The 17,536-nt window shown below is 40.2% G+C and overlaps 1 protein-coding gene and 1 pseudogene across 1 annotated transcript in view; both read left to right on the plus strand.

The window, feature by feature from the left end:
- The first annotated feature begins 1,685 nt into the window (after positions 1 to 1,685).
- LOC143394160 (heterogeneous nuclear ribonucleoprotein H2-like) lies at positions 1,686 to 2,506 on the plus strand (annotated as a pseudogene).
- Positions 2,507 to 7,446: 4,940 nt separating this feature from the next.
- The window catches only part of Etfa (electron transfer flavoprotein subunit alpha), an 86,989-nt gene continuing 76,899 nt past the window's right edge, over positions 7,447 to 17,536 (plus strand). Inside the window, exon 1 of the mRNA XM_076851168.2 lies at positions 7,447 to 7,599. Within this exon, the coding sequence (XP_076707283.1) occupies positions 7,561 to 7,599 (39 nt within the window). The 5' untranslated portion in view covers positions 7,447 to 7,560. The remainder of the gene's footprint in view (positions 7,600 to 17,536) is intronic.

Consider the following 17,536-nt stretch of genomic DNA (forward strand, 5'->3'; position numbering starts at 1 on the left):
TCAGCCTCCAGAGTCACTGGGAATTACAGGCATGTGCCACCATGCCCAGCCATCTTCATCTTTATTCTTTACATTTATGAAGAAATTCTGATATAATGAGATAATCTATTTTAAATGTCTCATATAAGATAACATGTTCTACTTAAAATTTTCCAATTTTTCGGATGGCTGCTCTCCTGAAAGTTGGGACTGTGTGGTAAGTGGTTAGTTTGTTAATGTACACATATATTCTTTCAGCATCACTGCACAATACTTTGTGCCATTCAATAACAGAATAATTCATGTTCCATTGGATTATTGTTCAGGCCTGTGTATGGGCCCAGCTTCTCCCTCTGCCCAGTTCTGCTTTCATCACATTTCTCACACAAGGGTGGATCCTAAGGGCATACCTTAATAATTATCTTGTATCTAAATTTGTCTCAAAGTCTGCTTCCAAAAGAAGCAAGAGTACATGAGCAGTCTGGAAGGGCAAGTGATAAGATGGGTTTGGGAACTATATTACTCTTTGCCAGATGGGTACCAAGGACTCCATCACGGCTGGTATCTGGACCACAGCTTCTAGCATAAGGTGGTGGTCCAATTGTTACAACTTATTGGTGGTGGTTTGAGATGGAATGCTCACGAAAGGGAATATACTGGGCATTTGAGAAATATGGGTGAGAGGGTAACTACAAGGACAATGGCATTGGGTGGCAACTGCTAACCTCCACAAGGATGCCCTAGGAAAATAATACAAAAGACTAGGAATGATTAACAGGTAATTGAGAGCCATGTATAAAAGCTGGAGGACCTCCTTGGCAGCAAACAATGAGGTGAACTTTAAGTATTTGAACTTTAAGGACCATTTCCCATTTAATTCACCAGTGTTGTTCCTGCAGAAATCAGACTGAAGCTGGAACATGATGGTAGACCTGTAAAGTACACAATCTCACACAAGCGGTAGTTGTGTGGCAGCCACCACACCAATTCTGGTATCTTTACTATCCTTACTATAGCAGGTGAACATGGTCTCAAGTACATTTTACGTGGGCAATCATTTGGCAAATGGGTTCTTTTCTATCCCTGTGAGAAAAGTGGATCCAAACCAGTGTGCATTCACATGGAACAAAAACAGTATACATTTACAGTTTTGCCCCAGGGCCATTATCAGCTTTCAGCATCTGTCATAACATGGCCTAAAGAGATCTGGACCATCTGGACACAGTGCAGAACATTACAATGATCCATTACATGGATGACATCACACTCCGTCTGATGGACAAAAAATGGCTCACACACCAGAGGTCTTGGACTGTCACATGTATTTCATAGGGTGGGAGATAAATCCTATAAATGTTATGGACCTGTTATATAAATAAGATGTTTAGGGGTCCAGAGTCGGGGCATGCCAGGATATCCCATCCAAAGAAAAAGACAAATTAAATTGGGCATGGTGGTATATGAGTGGAATCCCAGTGACTGGGGAGGCTGAGGCAGAAGGATCACAAGTTTGAGGCAAGCCTCAGAAACTTAAGAGAAGCCCTAAGCAACTTAGTGAGACCCTGTCTCAAAATTAAAAAATAAAAAGGACTGGTGATATGACTTAGTGATAAAGTACCTCTGAGTTCAATCCCAGTATGCTCCCCTAAAAAAGAGTACCTATTTAGGGTGGGTATTTCCCACAATAAAGAAGAAGCATATCACAGGAGATCGCTGAAAAGACCTTAAAGAAACACAAGGAAAGAATAGGGCACAGGTACTTTTCAGAATAACAAAGTTGACAGTCCAAACCCACTATGATACCCCTTGAGAGCTCATGGCTATGCAGCTTCTAGGTCCTTATGATAGGTCAGGAGCTGGCAGAGGGTATAATAGCATTGGTGAGGAGCTGGTTTTGAGACGATGAGGCAATATGCCTGTGGTGGGGGGTAGGGAGGCTATGATCACTATGGTGGCTATACTATGGGGTCTGATAGATTTGGAAGAGACATTAGTTACTGCTTTTCAGGAATGTCTGATCATTTTTCCAGAGCACCACAGGGCATTGTGTACATATGAGGGGTTTACCTTACAGAGCCACTGAGAATGATATTTACAATTTTTATCTCCCCTCTTAACCCCATGAGCGTACACATTGAAATTGAACCAGATGGCAGAGTAACTGGTGAGGCAGATGTTGAATTTGCTACTCATTAAGATGCTGTGGCAGTTATGGCAAAAGATAAAGCTAATATGCAACACAGATATGTGGAATTCTTTTTGAATTTTACTGCAGAACAAGTGGAGGGGCTTATGATCACAGCTATGTGGAAGTCTTTTTGAATTCTAGAGCAGGGGCAAGTGGTGGTGCTTATGGTAGTCAAATGATGGGAGGAATGGTCTTATCCAACCAGTCTAGTTATAGGGGTCCTGCTAGCCAGCAGGTGAGTGGTGTTTATGAAGGTGGCTATGGTGGTCAGAGTAGTATGAGTGGCCATGACCAAGTTCTGCAGAAGACTCCAGTGGCTATCAGTCGAACCTTGCTTAGGGAGAGAAAGAGCACTGAACAGCTACTACAGAAATAAAAGCTGTGCATTTATGGGCGCTGAAGAGAATGGGAGGGACGTCTAGAATATCCAGTATGATTGGTAAGTGGTAAATAATTCTGATCACTCTTGGTCAACTTTCTTTCTCCTCTTTAAAGAAAACAAACAAAGTTAACAGTTTCGCATTACACACTTGTGATTCATGCTTACTGTAAAGTGGAAGTCAAGATTGTTTTAAAACTTTAAGTTTTCATTAGTTTTTGAACACTGAAACATTCATCTAGGATGTAATAGCAAAGTTCATAACTGTTAGAACAACTTCTAGCTTTCCTCAAGTTAGTGATGTTGTAGGAGTATATCTAAGCAGCAAGCTTATTTAGGTTAAAGCAGTTTCACTTATGTTGAATGTTGCTCTTAGGGCAGGGTTTGTAGCTCAGTGGTAGAGTGTTTGCCTAGTATGTGTGAGGCCCTGGGTTCAATTCTCAGAACCACATATAAATAAAATAAAGGTCCATTGACAACTAAAAAACTATTTTTAAAAAATGTTGGCCTTATGCCACAATACATTGAAAACTTTAGCTGCGTGTTGAGAAACATGCTCTTCTGTAAAACTCAAATATAGGAGCTGTGTCTGTGATTCAAAGTGAAAATATTTGGCATGCTTATTAATTCTAGCTTTTGATTTAATATCCTGGAAGACATGTGAGTGTACACCTTCATTTTATTTTAAGATCTAAGACAATTTTGATCTGTAATACCAATACTTAGGAGTTTTGTCATGTTGTTTGTATGATATTCTGAGGCTTTGATTTAAATCTTTCCTTGTATTACAAGTTCCACTTAGATGCATTGTACCAAGTGAAACTTGTTAAATAAATCCTCCTTTTAAAAACTGGGGAAAAAAGAAGGAAGCATAATGCCTGATAATCTTCTTTGGTTTCTGGACACAGTATATGCCACCTACAAATACTGCCCTAGACCATATGCCAGGTGACACTTACTAGCTGTAAGTGGAGCTCAGAGCAGAAGAGATTTACAGCAGGTCCAGACTACAGTACAGGCAGTCCTGCTACTTGGCCATTTGTGTTTGCATAGTGTTATCAGTGGCATAAAAAGGTGTTGTGCAGAGTTTATGGCAAGCTCTGCGGGGTAAACTACAACACAGGCCCCCATGGGATTAGAGCTAGGTCATGCCATCTGCAGCAGAGATTTATGTTCTTTTGAAGAAAAAAATGTTGTGCTTGTGTGCTATTGGGTCTGCTTATGGGACATCAAGTGACCACATGTCAGGTATTATCTGTAATAATCTGGGTTCCGTTAAACCCAGATCATAATATCAGACAGGCAGCAACAATCCAGGGTAGGATGGAACTGGTACATCTGCAACTGAGCACAACCAGGACCAGAGGGCACACACATGTTCATGAGCTGGCATCCTAGACCCCATGACCGCTGCTATACCAGCCCCTCTCCCCAAGTTCCCATTTATGGCTATATGCAGGATACATTACAACCAGCTGACAAGAGGAGGAAAAATCCCATGTGTGGCTTATGGAGGACCTGCTCAGAATGGGATTTCAAGTTGAAAATGGAGGGCAAGTGCTCTGTAGCCTCACATAGAGGCAGGGTTGAAAGAGAATGGTGAAGGAAAACATTTGAGTGGGCAGGGCTTCAGGAGGTGCACTTGATCATCCACTTTGTGTGGACAGAGAGGTGACCCAAGTTTACAATGCATATGAGCTCAGGGACAGTGATGAAAGGCCTCCTTGGCTAGCTAGGAGCCTAGAAGCAGAAAGATTTGAAGACTGAGGACAAGGAGACCTGGGATAGAAGCATGAGGCTGAATGTTAACACCCACCATAAAGCCACCATGGAAGAGTACCAAGAAGTCAAGAAGACAAAAATGTCTTGGTCACTTGATCTTGGCTAGCCTTTGTTATCAGCCACCTAGTGCTGACACTAGGGCATATACATAAAATGACCACAGTGGCAGAGACAGAGGCAGTCTCCCTAACAGCATGGGCTCCCACTTATAGAGGCTAATCTAGCTACTGCTGCTGATTGAGCCCCACTCTAGACCAACTGGCCCTATGGGGGAAGTTGAGTATACTGAACCCCTTCCACCTTGGAAGAGCCATGATTCATCCTGATGGGGACTGACATATATTCTAGGTACTGTTTAATTTTCCTGCTCACAGAAACTTAGTATCACTGAGAGAGAATCAAGTATATATTCACCAGCACTGGATCTCACATAACAATTTACTGCAATGGTGGTGCAGAAATGAGTCTAGGATTCCCTAAGCATTCTACCATTTAGATGTTCCTGGCATCTAGGTAGATATTCTGAGGTAGGTGTTGGAATGGCCTGCTGAGAACCCAATTGTAGTAGTGGTTTGGAGACAGTACTTTACAAGGATGAGGATGCCATGTACATTTTTTGGGGGGTACTGGGGATTGAACTCGGGGGCACTTGACTGCAGAGACATATCTCCAGTCCTATTTTGTATTTTTTAGGAACAGGGTTTCACTGAGTTGCTTAGCACTTCACTTTTGCTGAGGCTGGCTTTGAAATCTCAATCCTCTTGCCTCACCCTTCCAAGCTGCTGGGATTACAGACATGTGCCATGGCACCTGGTGCCATGTACATCTTGAATCAAAGATGATGCTCTGACTTTGGGACCTGCTGGGCTAAAGGTCTTTGTATCTAAAGGAGGAATCTTCCACCAGATGACTCAGCAAGAGTCCTCTTGAGCTACAAGCTATAGATGCCACCTGGGCACTTTGTGAACCCTATGTGCAGAAACCAGAAGTCAAGAAGAGTCATCAACATCTTGGCCAAGATGGAGTCACCTGAGTGCCTTTTAGCACTCTCTTGCCCAATTGTGAATACAGAGAGGCAAGTGAAGTGTAGCAATCCCAGTCTGAGAAGTGCCTGGTGGTCATCAAGGGACCACAAATCTCCAGAGTATAAGGGATCAGGTAAACCAGAACCTGGTGGAGATACTAGCAGAGAGAAGGGCATTCAGAATGGATGATGAGGAAGGAGACAATGAGCACCAGTGGTGGTGATCCCCAAATAACTGCAGCAGCTGGGGCTATAGTTTGTCCCAATAACCTTCCTCTTCAATTTCCAGCAAGAGTCCTAGAGGAGCAGCTCCTAAAATTGCCTGGGTGGAGCCCGTCTTCAAAGGCTGGCTGTGGCAACTCCTCCAGCTCTCTTTCTTCTTTTCCATCTGGACAAACATTTCTATAAATGCTCGTTGAACAGCCACAAATAAGAGGCAGCTAATGGAAACTATGCATCCTGCCACCAAGACAGCGCATAACTGAATGAGAAAAACACACACGTAAACACCTATGGGGAAAATCCTCTAACATCAATATTTTCATACACACATTTCTCTGGTACTTGACCTGCATGCACATTCCATACCCTTCCAAGGTCCCTGGGGAGCATCTCATGTGTGCCCAGAGCAAGTTTGGTCAGTTGTTACAGACTTCAGCTATTTTCTGTCTCTTCCTTTGCTCTGCCCTGCTCTGCCCGGAACAATCAAGTCCCATGGGCATTGTGCCTCTGCTGGGCAAGGCTGCTGCTGCTGATTCACTGGAGCCTGGGAAGTGCCAAAGCTGCCCAGTGGAGTAGGTGTGGGGAAGCTTCTCTTCCCTTTTGTGTTTTGCTTTGTCATGGGTGGGGAGACAGAGAAGGAGGTTAGTTCATATCTCAATTTTTAAAAACATAGTTTTAAATAAAATCTTTCTTTCTTTCTCCACCGCCCCCCCCCCCCCCCCCCCCCCCGCAACAGGGCTCTTTCTTTCAACTTAAGGTATCCTCTCTTTCTTCCACTTTCATAAGACTTGGATTTGAGTTCAATGGGAAACTGGGTTGGAAGGCAAATGCAGTGATAAATGGAATATTAAAAAGCTCCTCCCACAGCTACTTGTGGGGGGAAGGGGGGGTCCACGGCCCTACTCTATTGCTGCTGTACAGATTTATGTTTAAGATGGGTTCTCACTTTGTTCCTAGAACCAGGACAGTGAAGAATAAAAGATTAATTCATGCAGGAGGATCGAGATGCTCTTACACAAGAAATGTAACTTGAGCTGGGTTTTAAAGACGAAATAAAGATAAGTTTGTGAGGTTGGGAAAGGTTTAGAGGTGTAGAGGGACATCCGGAGGAGACATCCCAGAAGGCAGATGGATATGGAGATTTGGTAGTCACTGGTATTGAAGTCAAGATGTGGGAGGCACTGCCCAGCAACAGGCAGAGTGGAGAAAAGAGGGCCAGGGCGGGCTTCGAGTTCAAAGCCTTTCTCTGCCTGGGCAGCTCCAGCCACCTCCCCAGCCGCTCTGCCTCCTGCAGGCGTGCACACGGCCTCCTGCCACGTCCTTGCACCATCTCCCTTCCCTGTTGTGTCTACGTGCATCTCCTAGAATCCAGCTCATATATAACCAGTTCGGTGAACCCCTCTTCCCATAATAAAGTAATATGCTTATGGTTTCTCCAGAATTCCTAAGGCCCCCAGGACAGGACAATACCTTAAGAATCCTTTTATCATATCCCCCTCGCCTGGGAAAGTGTTTGGCACAAGTGCAGCACCGATACTGTGAATAAATGAGTGGACAAAAGAATGAGTGGTGCAAGGGTGGCCTTCATCCGGAGAGCAGGGAAGCCAGGAAGGAACTGCGAAGTTGGCCGGTTCATCCTAAAAACTTTGCCCATTTTAGGGCTGGGAGACCGTCTGAGCCTGGGTCCCAAGCACCTCCTAGGCTCCGCCTGGGCAGCTCGAGGCCGGAACTCCCCCGCACCCGCCCAGCCAACTACCTCACCTTTGCCCCACTCCAAGCCCAGCCCCTAACTTTCCTCTGCCTCCATTGGCTGCGCGACCGCCCAATGGGCAGGCGGGAGCCTCAAGCTCGATTTCCTAGCCAAGGGCGTCCGTTCTCGTTCGCGCGTCTCGCGAGTGTTAGGGTGATTGGCGGAGGCGGTGCAGCTTCGCGGGGCTTGAAGTTGCTGAGGCCGAGGTGACAGCTTGGCCCACTAGAGCAGAGACTATGTTTCGGGTGGCGGCTCCAGGGCAGCTCCGGCGGGCGGTGAGTCCGGTCGGGGAGGGCCGAGCTGATGGCTGTCCGGCCTCAATCTGCCGTCCCTGTGAGGGTCTTGGCGAAGGTCACCGGCTCCTACAGCTCCGACAGGCCCAGGCCAGGCCCAGGGACTGCCCTTGACTTCTCCCGGGCCTCAAGCTTGGAGCAAAGATCGGGCGTCAGGCTGATCAAATAGTGAGCCTGCACTGCTCTGCTGCTGCTGCTGCTGTTCCCCGGCCGCCCGCCCCTTGCTCACTTCTCACTTTTCTGGCCCCGACTTGGCTTTCTTGGCCACCCACGTTCTCCACACCTGGTGGGGAATGGGCAGCTGCCTTCCCGGTGAATCTTGACCCAAGGGAGCAAGATGTCGCTCTGGGGAATGCCCTCTGGAGAAAGTTTAAAACTCGGGTCCGCCCGGAACCCGACATTTCTGGAAGCATACTCACTTGGCGCCTACTGGCTGCTCTGACCCACTCGTCGTCAAGGGCTGGGGGGGTGGGGGGGGTGGGGGGGGGCGGGGTGTGGGAATGCCAAGTTGCTCTGCTTTCTGCCTAATGGGCCAGCGCTGAGTTGAGGTGATTGTGTGTGCCAAGCCCCGTGGATCAGTTTGACGGCTTTGACTAATTTGAAGAAGCAGGTGTCCTTTAAACCAGGTTGTAGAAATAGCTAGGGAACTGTCGACGATAGTGGTACGTTTTTGATGTTTTCGGTAGTGACAAATCATGAGTTTGCATCATTTCTTTTTTTTTTCTTTTTTTTTTTTTTGTTGTGGATGGACACAATATTTTTATGTGGCGCGGAGGTTCGAACCCAGGGCCTCATGCATACTAGGCAAGCGCTCTACCATTGAGCTACAACCCCAGCTGCATCATGTCTTTTTTGTTGTTGTTGTTGTGAGAGGGACTGACAGGAAATATATTTTTGCCCTAATGCTGTGGGAGAACAGTAATTGGAGACTGACAAACTACAAGTCAATTTATATTGTGGATTCTGTGGGTTTTCTAATTTACATTTAGGTTAAACGAGAAGCTAGGTTGCTAAACTCGCTAGGACGCTTGTCATCCTACCTACTTGGGAGACCGGGGCAGAAAGACCCCCAAGTTCCATGCCAGCCTAGGCAATTTAAAGAAACCTAGTCTCAAAATATAAAGGGCCTGTGTCTCCTTGGTAGAGCACTTGTCTAACATGTCCATGGCCTTGGGTTCAATCACCAGTAAAAGAGATTGCTAATCTTGGGTTAAAAAATGTCTGACATTGTGCAACTTTCATACACACACACACACACACCTTTTTTTTTTTTTTTTTTTTTTAGTGTATATGTATTTTTCCATGCACCACTGAGATTTTTCCATAGCTGGTGGTCTTTTTGGGATGTCTGTAGACAGTTTTTTTCCTTGTACTTATTCCTTTCATAAAGTCCTGACCTCTTCCAAAAAGTTCGAGCAACTCACATCTTTCACCTCAGAGTCCTGTTTTTCCCTCAGGAGACTTTTTTTTTTTTTTTTTTTTTAACCCCCTTAAAGATCTAGACAGAAGTAAATGTCATGTTTTGGGGAAAATTCCAAGAACCAGAGCCAGAGTTGTAAAATACCTCTCCGTAGGAGTTGGAAGGCAGTTTTGTGGGCAGATTGCGCTTATGGCATAATTGTGAGGGAATTTAGGACTCAGTAATTTTGGAGAGCTAATAAAAAGTGGAATGATTAGTTTAAGTAATTCTTAATATCCTACACAGTTGGCCAATATACATAGACAGTATTTCCTAACTTTTTTGGTGGCTTGCCAAGGACTTTGACCTTGACTTATTTTTAAAATTTGAAGTCAAATAGTAGAATAGTTGCTCTAAACTGATTAAGAATATTTTAGATTAGAACTTCAAGCATATAAAAATGGTGGAAACTCTTCTAATACAGACATCTAGATACACATAACACATTTAGCTTTTTAAATTTTTAAGTAATTTCAAAATTGGAGAAAACTTGCAAGAATAGTACAAAGAATTCTCAGAATTCCCTTTCTAGGTTCACTAGTGGTTAATAGTTTGGCACATTTGCTTTCTCTTGCTACATATATATACAGGAAATATATTGACAGGAATTATTAATAATTATTAAATAATATAACTTATTATTTTTCCAAAGTACTTGAAATTATAATGCAGATATACCCTTTCCTCCTAAGTGATTCAGAGGGTATATCAAAAGAACAAAGGTTTCAGTTTCATAACCATAGTATAATTGGAAAAATCAGAAAGGTAACAGTGATACAGTGTTCTCATCTACATTCATATTTTGCCAACCTTGTTTATATTGTTTAGCAATTTTTGTTTTTATGGTCTAAGGTATGGTCCAGATTTCTTGCATGTGGTTTTCTTGTCCCTTTAGTCTTTGTTAGAAAATTTCTCCAGCCTTTCTTTGACTTTGATGACATTGACATTTTTGAAGAGTACAGGTCTTCTATTTTGTAGACTGTTACCCAACTTAGTTTTTTAAAAAATATATATTTTTAGTTGTAGATGGACACAGTACCTTTATTTTGTTTATTTATTTTTATGTGGTCCTGAGGATCGAATCCAGTGCTTCATAAGTGTTAGGCAAGTGCTCTACCACTGAGCTACAACCCCAGCCCCCAACTTCGTTTTGTTTGGTATTTCCCTCATGATTAGACTCTGGCCATGTACTCTTGGCAGGGATGTCACTAAAGTGACATTCTGTCTCAGTGCATCATATTAAGAGGCACTTGGCGTTAATTTGTCTCATTACTGGTGATGTTAACTTTAGTCACTTAGGTAGCAAGTTGTTTGCCAAGTTTCTCCACTGTCAAGTAATAACTCCTTCTCTGTAATTTTACTAGGTGGGGTAACTCTCATGAATATCACCTACTAGTCTTAGGATTTGTTGATGAATCTTGCCTGAGAAATTATTGCTGTGATGCAAAATGGTGATTTTCTAATTCCACTGTTTACATTTATTAGTTAGTATTTATTCTGAGTAACAGTCCCTTCTTGCTTATTTATGTATTTAGGGATTCAGGAATTCTTATTTAGTAAGTTATCATCTCTTTTTACCTGTATTTATTTTGATCCTCAAAGTGGGATTATTATGTTGTGAAAATAATATAAGTTCAATTTGATTGATTTTTAAGCTCTTTTTTTTTAGTTATAGATGGACACAATACCTTTATTTTATTCATTTATTTATTTTTTTTATGTGGTGCTAAGGATTGAACCTGTTGCCTCACACATGCTAGGTGAACACTCTACCACCAAGCCACAACCTCAGCCCTGTGATTTTTTAAAAATATTTTTAGTTGTAGATGAATACAATACTTTTATTTTATTTATTTATTTTTATCTGTTGCTGAGGATTAAACATAGGGGTTAAATTTCATTTTGCCACATATGGATTTTCAGTTTTCTCAGCACCATTTGTTGAGAGGCTATCTTTTCTCCAAAGTATGTTTATGACACCTTTATCTAGTATGAGATAACTGTATGTATGTGAGTTTGTCTCTGTGTCCTCTGTTTTATACCGTTGGTCTTCATGTCTGTTTTGGTGCCATTACCATGCTGTTTTTGTTACTGGAGCTCTATAGTATAATTGAAGGTATTTAGTATTGTGATGCTCCTGCTTCACTTATCTTGCTGAGGATTGCTTTGATTATTCTGGGCCTCTTATTTTTCCAAATGAATTTCATGACTGCTTTTTCTATTTTTATGAGGAACATCATTGGAACTTTAATAGAAATTGCATTCGGGGCTGGGGATGTGGCTCAAGCTGTAACGCTCGCCTGGCATGCTTGGGGCGCTGGGTTTGATCCTTAGCACCACATAAAGATGTGTCCACCGAAAAACTGAAAAATAAATATTAAAAAATTCTCTCTCTCTCTCTCTCTCTCTCTCTCTCTTTCTCTCTCTCTCTCTCTTAAAAAAAGAAAAAGAAAAGAAAAAAAATTGCATTCAATCTGTATAGTGAGTGCTTTTGGTGGTATGGCCATTTTTACAATATTAATTCTGCCTATCCAAGAACATGGGAGATCTTGCCATCTTTTAAGTTCTTGAATTTCTTTCTTTAGTATTCTGTAGCTTTCATTATAAAGGTGTTTCACCTCTTTTGTTAGATTTATTTCCAAGTATTTTATATTTTTTTGAGGGTATCGTGAATGGGAGAGTTTTCCTAACTTCTCTTTCAGCTGATTCATTATTGGTGTGTAGGAATGCAGTTGATTTATGGGTGTTAATTTTATATCCTGCTACTTTGCTGAATTCTTTTATGAGTTCTAGAAGTTTGTTTTTTTTTAAAAACTATAATTTTTCAAAAAATTAAAAAAGAAAGATTATTAAACTTTTAGAATGTAAGTTAAATGACTTATGTTTAGTATCTATATTCTGTTTCCAGTTTTGATTGATTTGTGCTACCAAGCAATGTCCTTCATCTTGGGGAGGGATCCCCAGAGTCAGTTGTTAACAAAGGTGGTTATTACATCTATAATATAGAGCTGGAGAACACACTAAGGAGAAAATGGAGAGGCAGAAAATTGAAATTGCAATTAGTTAACTTCTTTTTTTTGGTAGTACTAGGGATTGAATCCAGGGTCTCTGCCACTGAGCTACATTCCCAGACCTTTTTATTTTTTATGTTGAGGCAGGACCTTGCTAAGTTGCCTAGGTTGGTCTCGAACTCGTGATTCTCCTGCCTCAGCTTCCCAGGTCTCTGGGATTACAGGTGTGCACCACCATGCCCAGCTACAATTAGTCACTAATATTCTTGCAGGGTGACTAATCTAAATTTATATTTTGTTGATTTATTTTTAAGTGGATTTGATGACTAATAAAAAGATGCCAAAAAGTAAAAAATAAATATTCTGTGGAGAGGGAAGCAATACTTGCAGGGTCTTTGAGTGTCCTTAGGCAGATGGGAAGGAATGTCTATCATTATTGAAAAGCTGTGAAACTCGTGAAAAGGAACATGATAGTTTTCAGAGTCTACTTTTAACGTTGATGAATGAGATTTAATTCTAATTCACATGCAAATTTTAATTTCTTTTGAAAGAAGAAAGAGAGCCAATTTTGGTGTGGCTCTAAAAGAAAATTTATTGCATAAGATGAATTTAGTAAAATTATGCTGCCTGCCAATGTGTCTTAAGAGTCTTGTCTGATTTTAAAATGAAGTAAATTGACTATGTTTTTAATATTGTAATCAATGTCATATGATGTTTCTAGTTATGATTAAAGGTGCTATATTTTATTACTAAGGAGGTTAAAGTATTTAGTTTAAGTACAGAAATACAATATACATTTTATTATTATGAAATGTTAAAATAGGGATAGGTGACTTTAATTATATGATTTATTCTTTTGAGAAGAACTTTGAAAGATTTTATAGCTTACAACTGTTTTTTTTTTTTTTTAATTAAGAAGCAAAAAAACCTTCCTCCACCTCCCCCATCCTAGTCCCTCATCCCACTTAGTTTTCAAAGATGGTTGCTGGGAAGTAAGCTAAAATTATTCTAGCTGCTTAGGTTATGAATGGGTTTGACAGGGTTTAGTAGGGAGTTGGACTCCAGCTGTTTTTTCTTCTTCCAACATCTGTGGTAGTTAATTGCATGAACATGCGGTTAAAGTCACAGGAAGAACTCTAAAGAACTGTAGAAGTAAAAACCGTGTCAAGAACTATTGAGGTTAAATAAGATTAAGGACCAAATGTATTCATTAGACTTGACTTTAGTATGGTTCTTGGTGACTTTGAAGAGGTCAGATTCAGTGTTGTGTTACAACTGAAAGCCAGGGTGCTGTTAATAAAACAGAAGAAGGGAGGTGAGGCAATATAATTGGTGTCTATGGGTGTTATTTTTAAGTGGTTTGTCTCTGAAAGGGTGCAGAGAGAATTATGACCTCAAGAAGTATGCTATCACGTAAAGGCCCATCAATTTTAAAAAAGTATGCAGCTGGTAAACAGAAGAAAAATTTTCACATTTTGCTATTTGGAACCAAGTCTATTTAGTAGTCTAAATAATTCTCTAAAAGCAAATGGGGTGTCTGTTTTAGTGATTTAACAAGTTTATGTACTGCTGAGGTGCCCTTAAGTGTGTGTAGATGGTTATCAATGATATAGGAATAATTGCTTTTTAGTTTTTTATTATTTAGGAAAACTTTTTATGTAGTCTCTAAGCATTCATTGAGTGCCAGCTGTGGGCCAGGCTCAAAGGTAGGTACTGAGATCACAGTGGAGAACAAGTCCCTTGTCCCTGCCCTTGTGCTGCAAATAGATTGAAGACAGATAATAAACATATTGAGTGTGGTCAGTATTGAGTAAGAATGAATATGGCATTTGGGGAGCATAAGATAGGGAGAGGGTCAGTTTTGTTAGGAAGCTGGAAAAAGTAAAGCATCTCTGTGAAAGTACTTTGTAGGCCATGGAAGGAATGGAGGAACCTTTGGATTGGGCAGAGGGAAGGACGGGGAGGGCTTATGAGGGTAGGAAAGATGGTGGAATGAGATGGACATCATTACCCTAGGTACACATATGATTGCATGAATGGTGTGACACTACTTCATGTACAACCAAAGAAGTGAAAAATTGTGCTCCATTTGTGTACAATGAATCTAAGAGCTTTCTGCTGTCATGTAACTGATTAGAAATAATAAAAAATAAATTAAAAAAAAAGAAAGTACTTTGTAAATTAAGGTCCTTCAAACTGTTTATTGTAGGATAAAGTAATAGTAAGGGTGAAGGATTTTCTTTAGATTAAAAATGTCATTTTGTTTTTTGAATTTTGTGTATCTTAAATCACTTTATCATTGTTTTGATTCTGTTCATATCATATGTGTTGTTGTTTTTTAAGTTGTAGATGGACACAATATCTTTATTTATTTTTTATGCAGTACTGAGGATTGAGCCCAGTGCCTCCCACATGCTAGGCAAGCACTATAACACTGAGCCACAACCCTAGCTCCTCATATGTGTTCTTATTAGATATGTATTTTACTTTTTTAAATACGGTATCATTTCTACTTCTGTTGAAGTAGAAAAAATGAAAGCCTATTAGTTTGATTATTCAAAATTAAAAACAAAAACTTATACCCATGTGGATTCTATCTAAAGTAATATGAAACACATTGAAGCGACCCTGGAAATTAGGAAAAAATAGTTCTAGAATAACTAGACATAATATGAAAAGGAAAATCTCCGACCTCTCCTGTTTCAATTACCATCTCTGAGGGCTCATCCCAGCTTCAACAGTCCCTTGGGATCAGCTGCAGTCTTTGTTTTGACAATAGTGCAGTTCAGCTTCTCCCACTGCCCAGTCGTATTCCTTGATCATTGTAGGTCTCAAGAATTTGCTCTAAGCACCTACCCTGCTACATGCAAAAGGAAGATAACTGAAAGGTGGTGACAAACATTTATAAGCATCCACAGTATATAATGAATCAATTTCTTACTTCTGTGTATACGGTTGTAGTAGCTATAATCATTTTTCAAAAAATTAAGTAATTTTAGTTATTCTCTGTGGTTCAAAGGAATAGTGTTGAAGTATGGCTGAGTTAGAGTCTTAAAATTGCTTTTTACAGCTCAATTTATAGAGTAAAATTATAAAATAATTTTAATAATAAATAAATAAATAATAAATTTTAATAAATAATTTTTAAATAATAATTATAAAATAATTTAATGTTTTTAAAACAATAAAGTTTTTTTTTTTTTTTTTTAATTTTGTACTGGGGATTGAATTCAGGGGCACTTTACCACTAAGCTACATGGAAGAATCTTAAGTGCATTCTGCTTAGTGAAAAAAGCTAGTCTCAAAAGAACTTTTTATTTTTTATTTTGAGACAAAGTCTTGCTAAGATGCTGGGGGTCTTGGTAAGTTGCAGAGGTTGACCTCTAAGTTGTGATTATCTTGATCAGCCTACTGAGTTTTTGAATTTCAGGCATGTGCCACCATGCTCAGCTATCACCAACGTGTTTTTAAAAGTAGATTATTTCTTAAAGAAGTTTCAGGTTGACAGCAAAATCTGATCAAAGTTCAGAGAATTCTCATATATTCTTGACCCACACACCCACTACCACCCCCACTGTCAGTGTATAGCATCAGAGTTGTACATTTGTCATAGCTATGAACCTACATTGACATTGTTGTTATGCAAAGCCTGTAGTTTACATTAGGGTTCATTCTTGATGTTGTACCTTCCATGGGTTTGAACAAATGTATAATGACATGTTATCTACCTCAGTAGTATCAGATAAAATAGTTTCACTGTCCTAAAAATCCTCTGTGTTCTGCCTATTTATCCCTCTGTCCCTGTAAACCCTGGCAATCACTGATCTTATCGCTGTTCCCATAGCTTTACTTTTTCCAAAGTGTCATATAGTTGGAATAATGCAGCATGTAGTCTTTTGAGACTGGCTTCTTTCACTAAGCAGTATGCATTTAAGGTTCTTCCATGTCTTTTCATGACTTGATAGCACATTTCTTTTTACTTTTGAATAATATTCTGTAGTATGAATGTACCATAGTTTGGTTTTTTTTTTCCTATTAAAAACATCTCGGTTGCTTTCTGTTTTGGGTAGTTATAAATGAATGTGTGCAGATTTTTGTGTGGACATAAATTTCCACTCATTTGGGATAAGTCCCAAGGAGTGTAATTGTTAGATTGTATGTCAAGAGTATGTTTAGTTGTATAAGAAAGTACTAAACTATCTTCCAAAGTGGCTATACCATTTTTCATTCCTATGGAAATTTATGAGAGTTGTTTCCGTTCCACATACTTGACAGCATTTGGTGTTCAGTGTTTGGTCTCTGAGTAGATTTGTAAGAATGGTATCTAGAGCCCAGGTGAAGGGATTAAGACCCAGGAGGAAAGGAGGACCCTCTTGTTTCCATTGTAATAGGGCAGGGTCAGGAATCTCTGTGTTCTGTCAGGAGGAGAAGCAGGTTCTGATGCTGGCTTTAGGTTCATTGAGAAGGAGGAGGTGAGGCTCTCTTAAAGTAGGTGCATAATGGTTGGCAGCTTGAGAAACATCAGGATATTTGAAATAGTTGACATGGAGGGTGAGAATGCTGACAAAGAAGGCATTGTAATATTGGTAAGGCAAGTTTTTTGGACTCCAGTAAGGCCAGTGACCAAAAATTTATGGATGTTACTGACCTGCATTAATATATTTTAATTTAATAAGCACTGTTTTGAAGAGATTGGGATTCCTTTTCTGGGCAGTCACATTGTTAAGTATTTCAGTAGTTATCTTGAAGTTTAAGAATTGGCTGTCTTTCCTCCTATAACCATTGTTTGTTTGTTTGTTTTGGTACTAGGAATTGAACCAGGGTGCTTTACCACTGAGCCACATCCCCAGCCCTTTTTATTTCTTATTTTTAGACAGGGTCTCACTAAGTTACCTACAGCCTTGCTAAATTGCTGAGGCTGGCTTTGAACTTGCGATCCTCCTGTGTCAGTCTCCCGTGTCACTAGGATTACAGGCATGTGCCACTGCCCCTGGCCTCCCATAGCTAAGAGAGTCCTAAAGTATAGAGAGGCAGTGGGTCATAAAATAATAAAATGAAAAATATTTTTGCTTTACAGCTTTTTCAGTAATGAATTGTATTTGTTGACTCTTTATTCTGTACTACTCTCGTACTTAAAATAGGATTTTGGAGTGACAGAAGATTATTAGATAGAAATATTACCTAATATTTTCCTTTCTTCTTATTATTGTTATTTTTATTTTATTTTACTTTATTTTATTTTTTCTTTTTGGTAGTAGAAATTGAACCTAGGGGCACTTTACCACTGAGCTACATTCTCAGCCCTTTTTATTTTTTTTTATTTTGAGACAGGGTCTTGCTAAATTGTGAGGCTGGCCTTGAACTTGTGATCATCCTGCCTCAGCCTCCAGAGTTGCTGGGATTACAGGCTTATGCCACCGTGCCTGGCCAGTGCTATTTTGTTGTTGTT

The sequence above is a fragment of the Callospermophilus lateralis genome, chromosome 3 (genome assembly GCF_048772815.1).
Source record: "Callospermophilus lateralis isolate mCalLat2 chromosome 3, mCalLat2.hap1, whole genome shotgun sequence".
Taxonomy (NCBI): Eukaryota; Metazoa; Chordata; class Mammalia; order Rodentia; family Sciuridae; genus Callospermophilus; species Callospermophilus lateralis.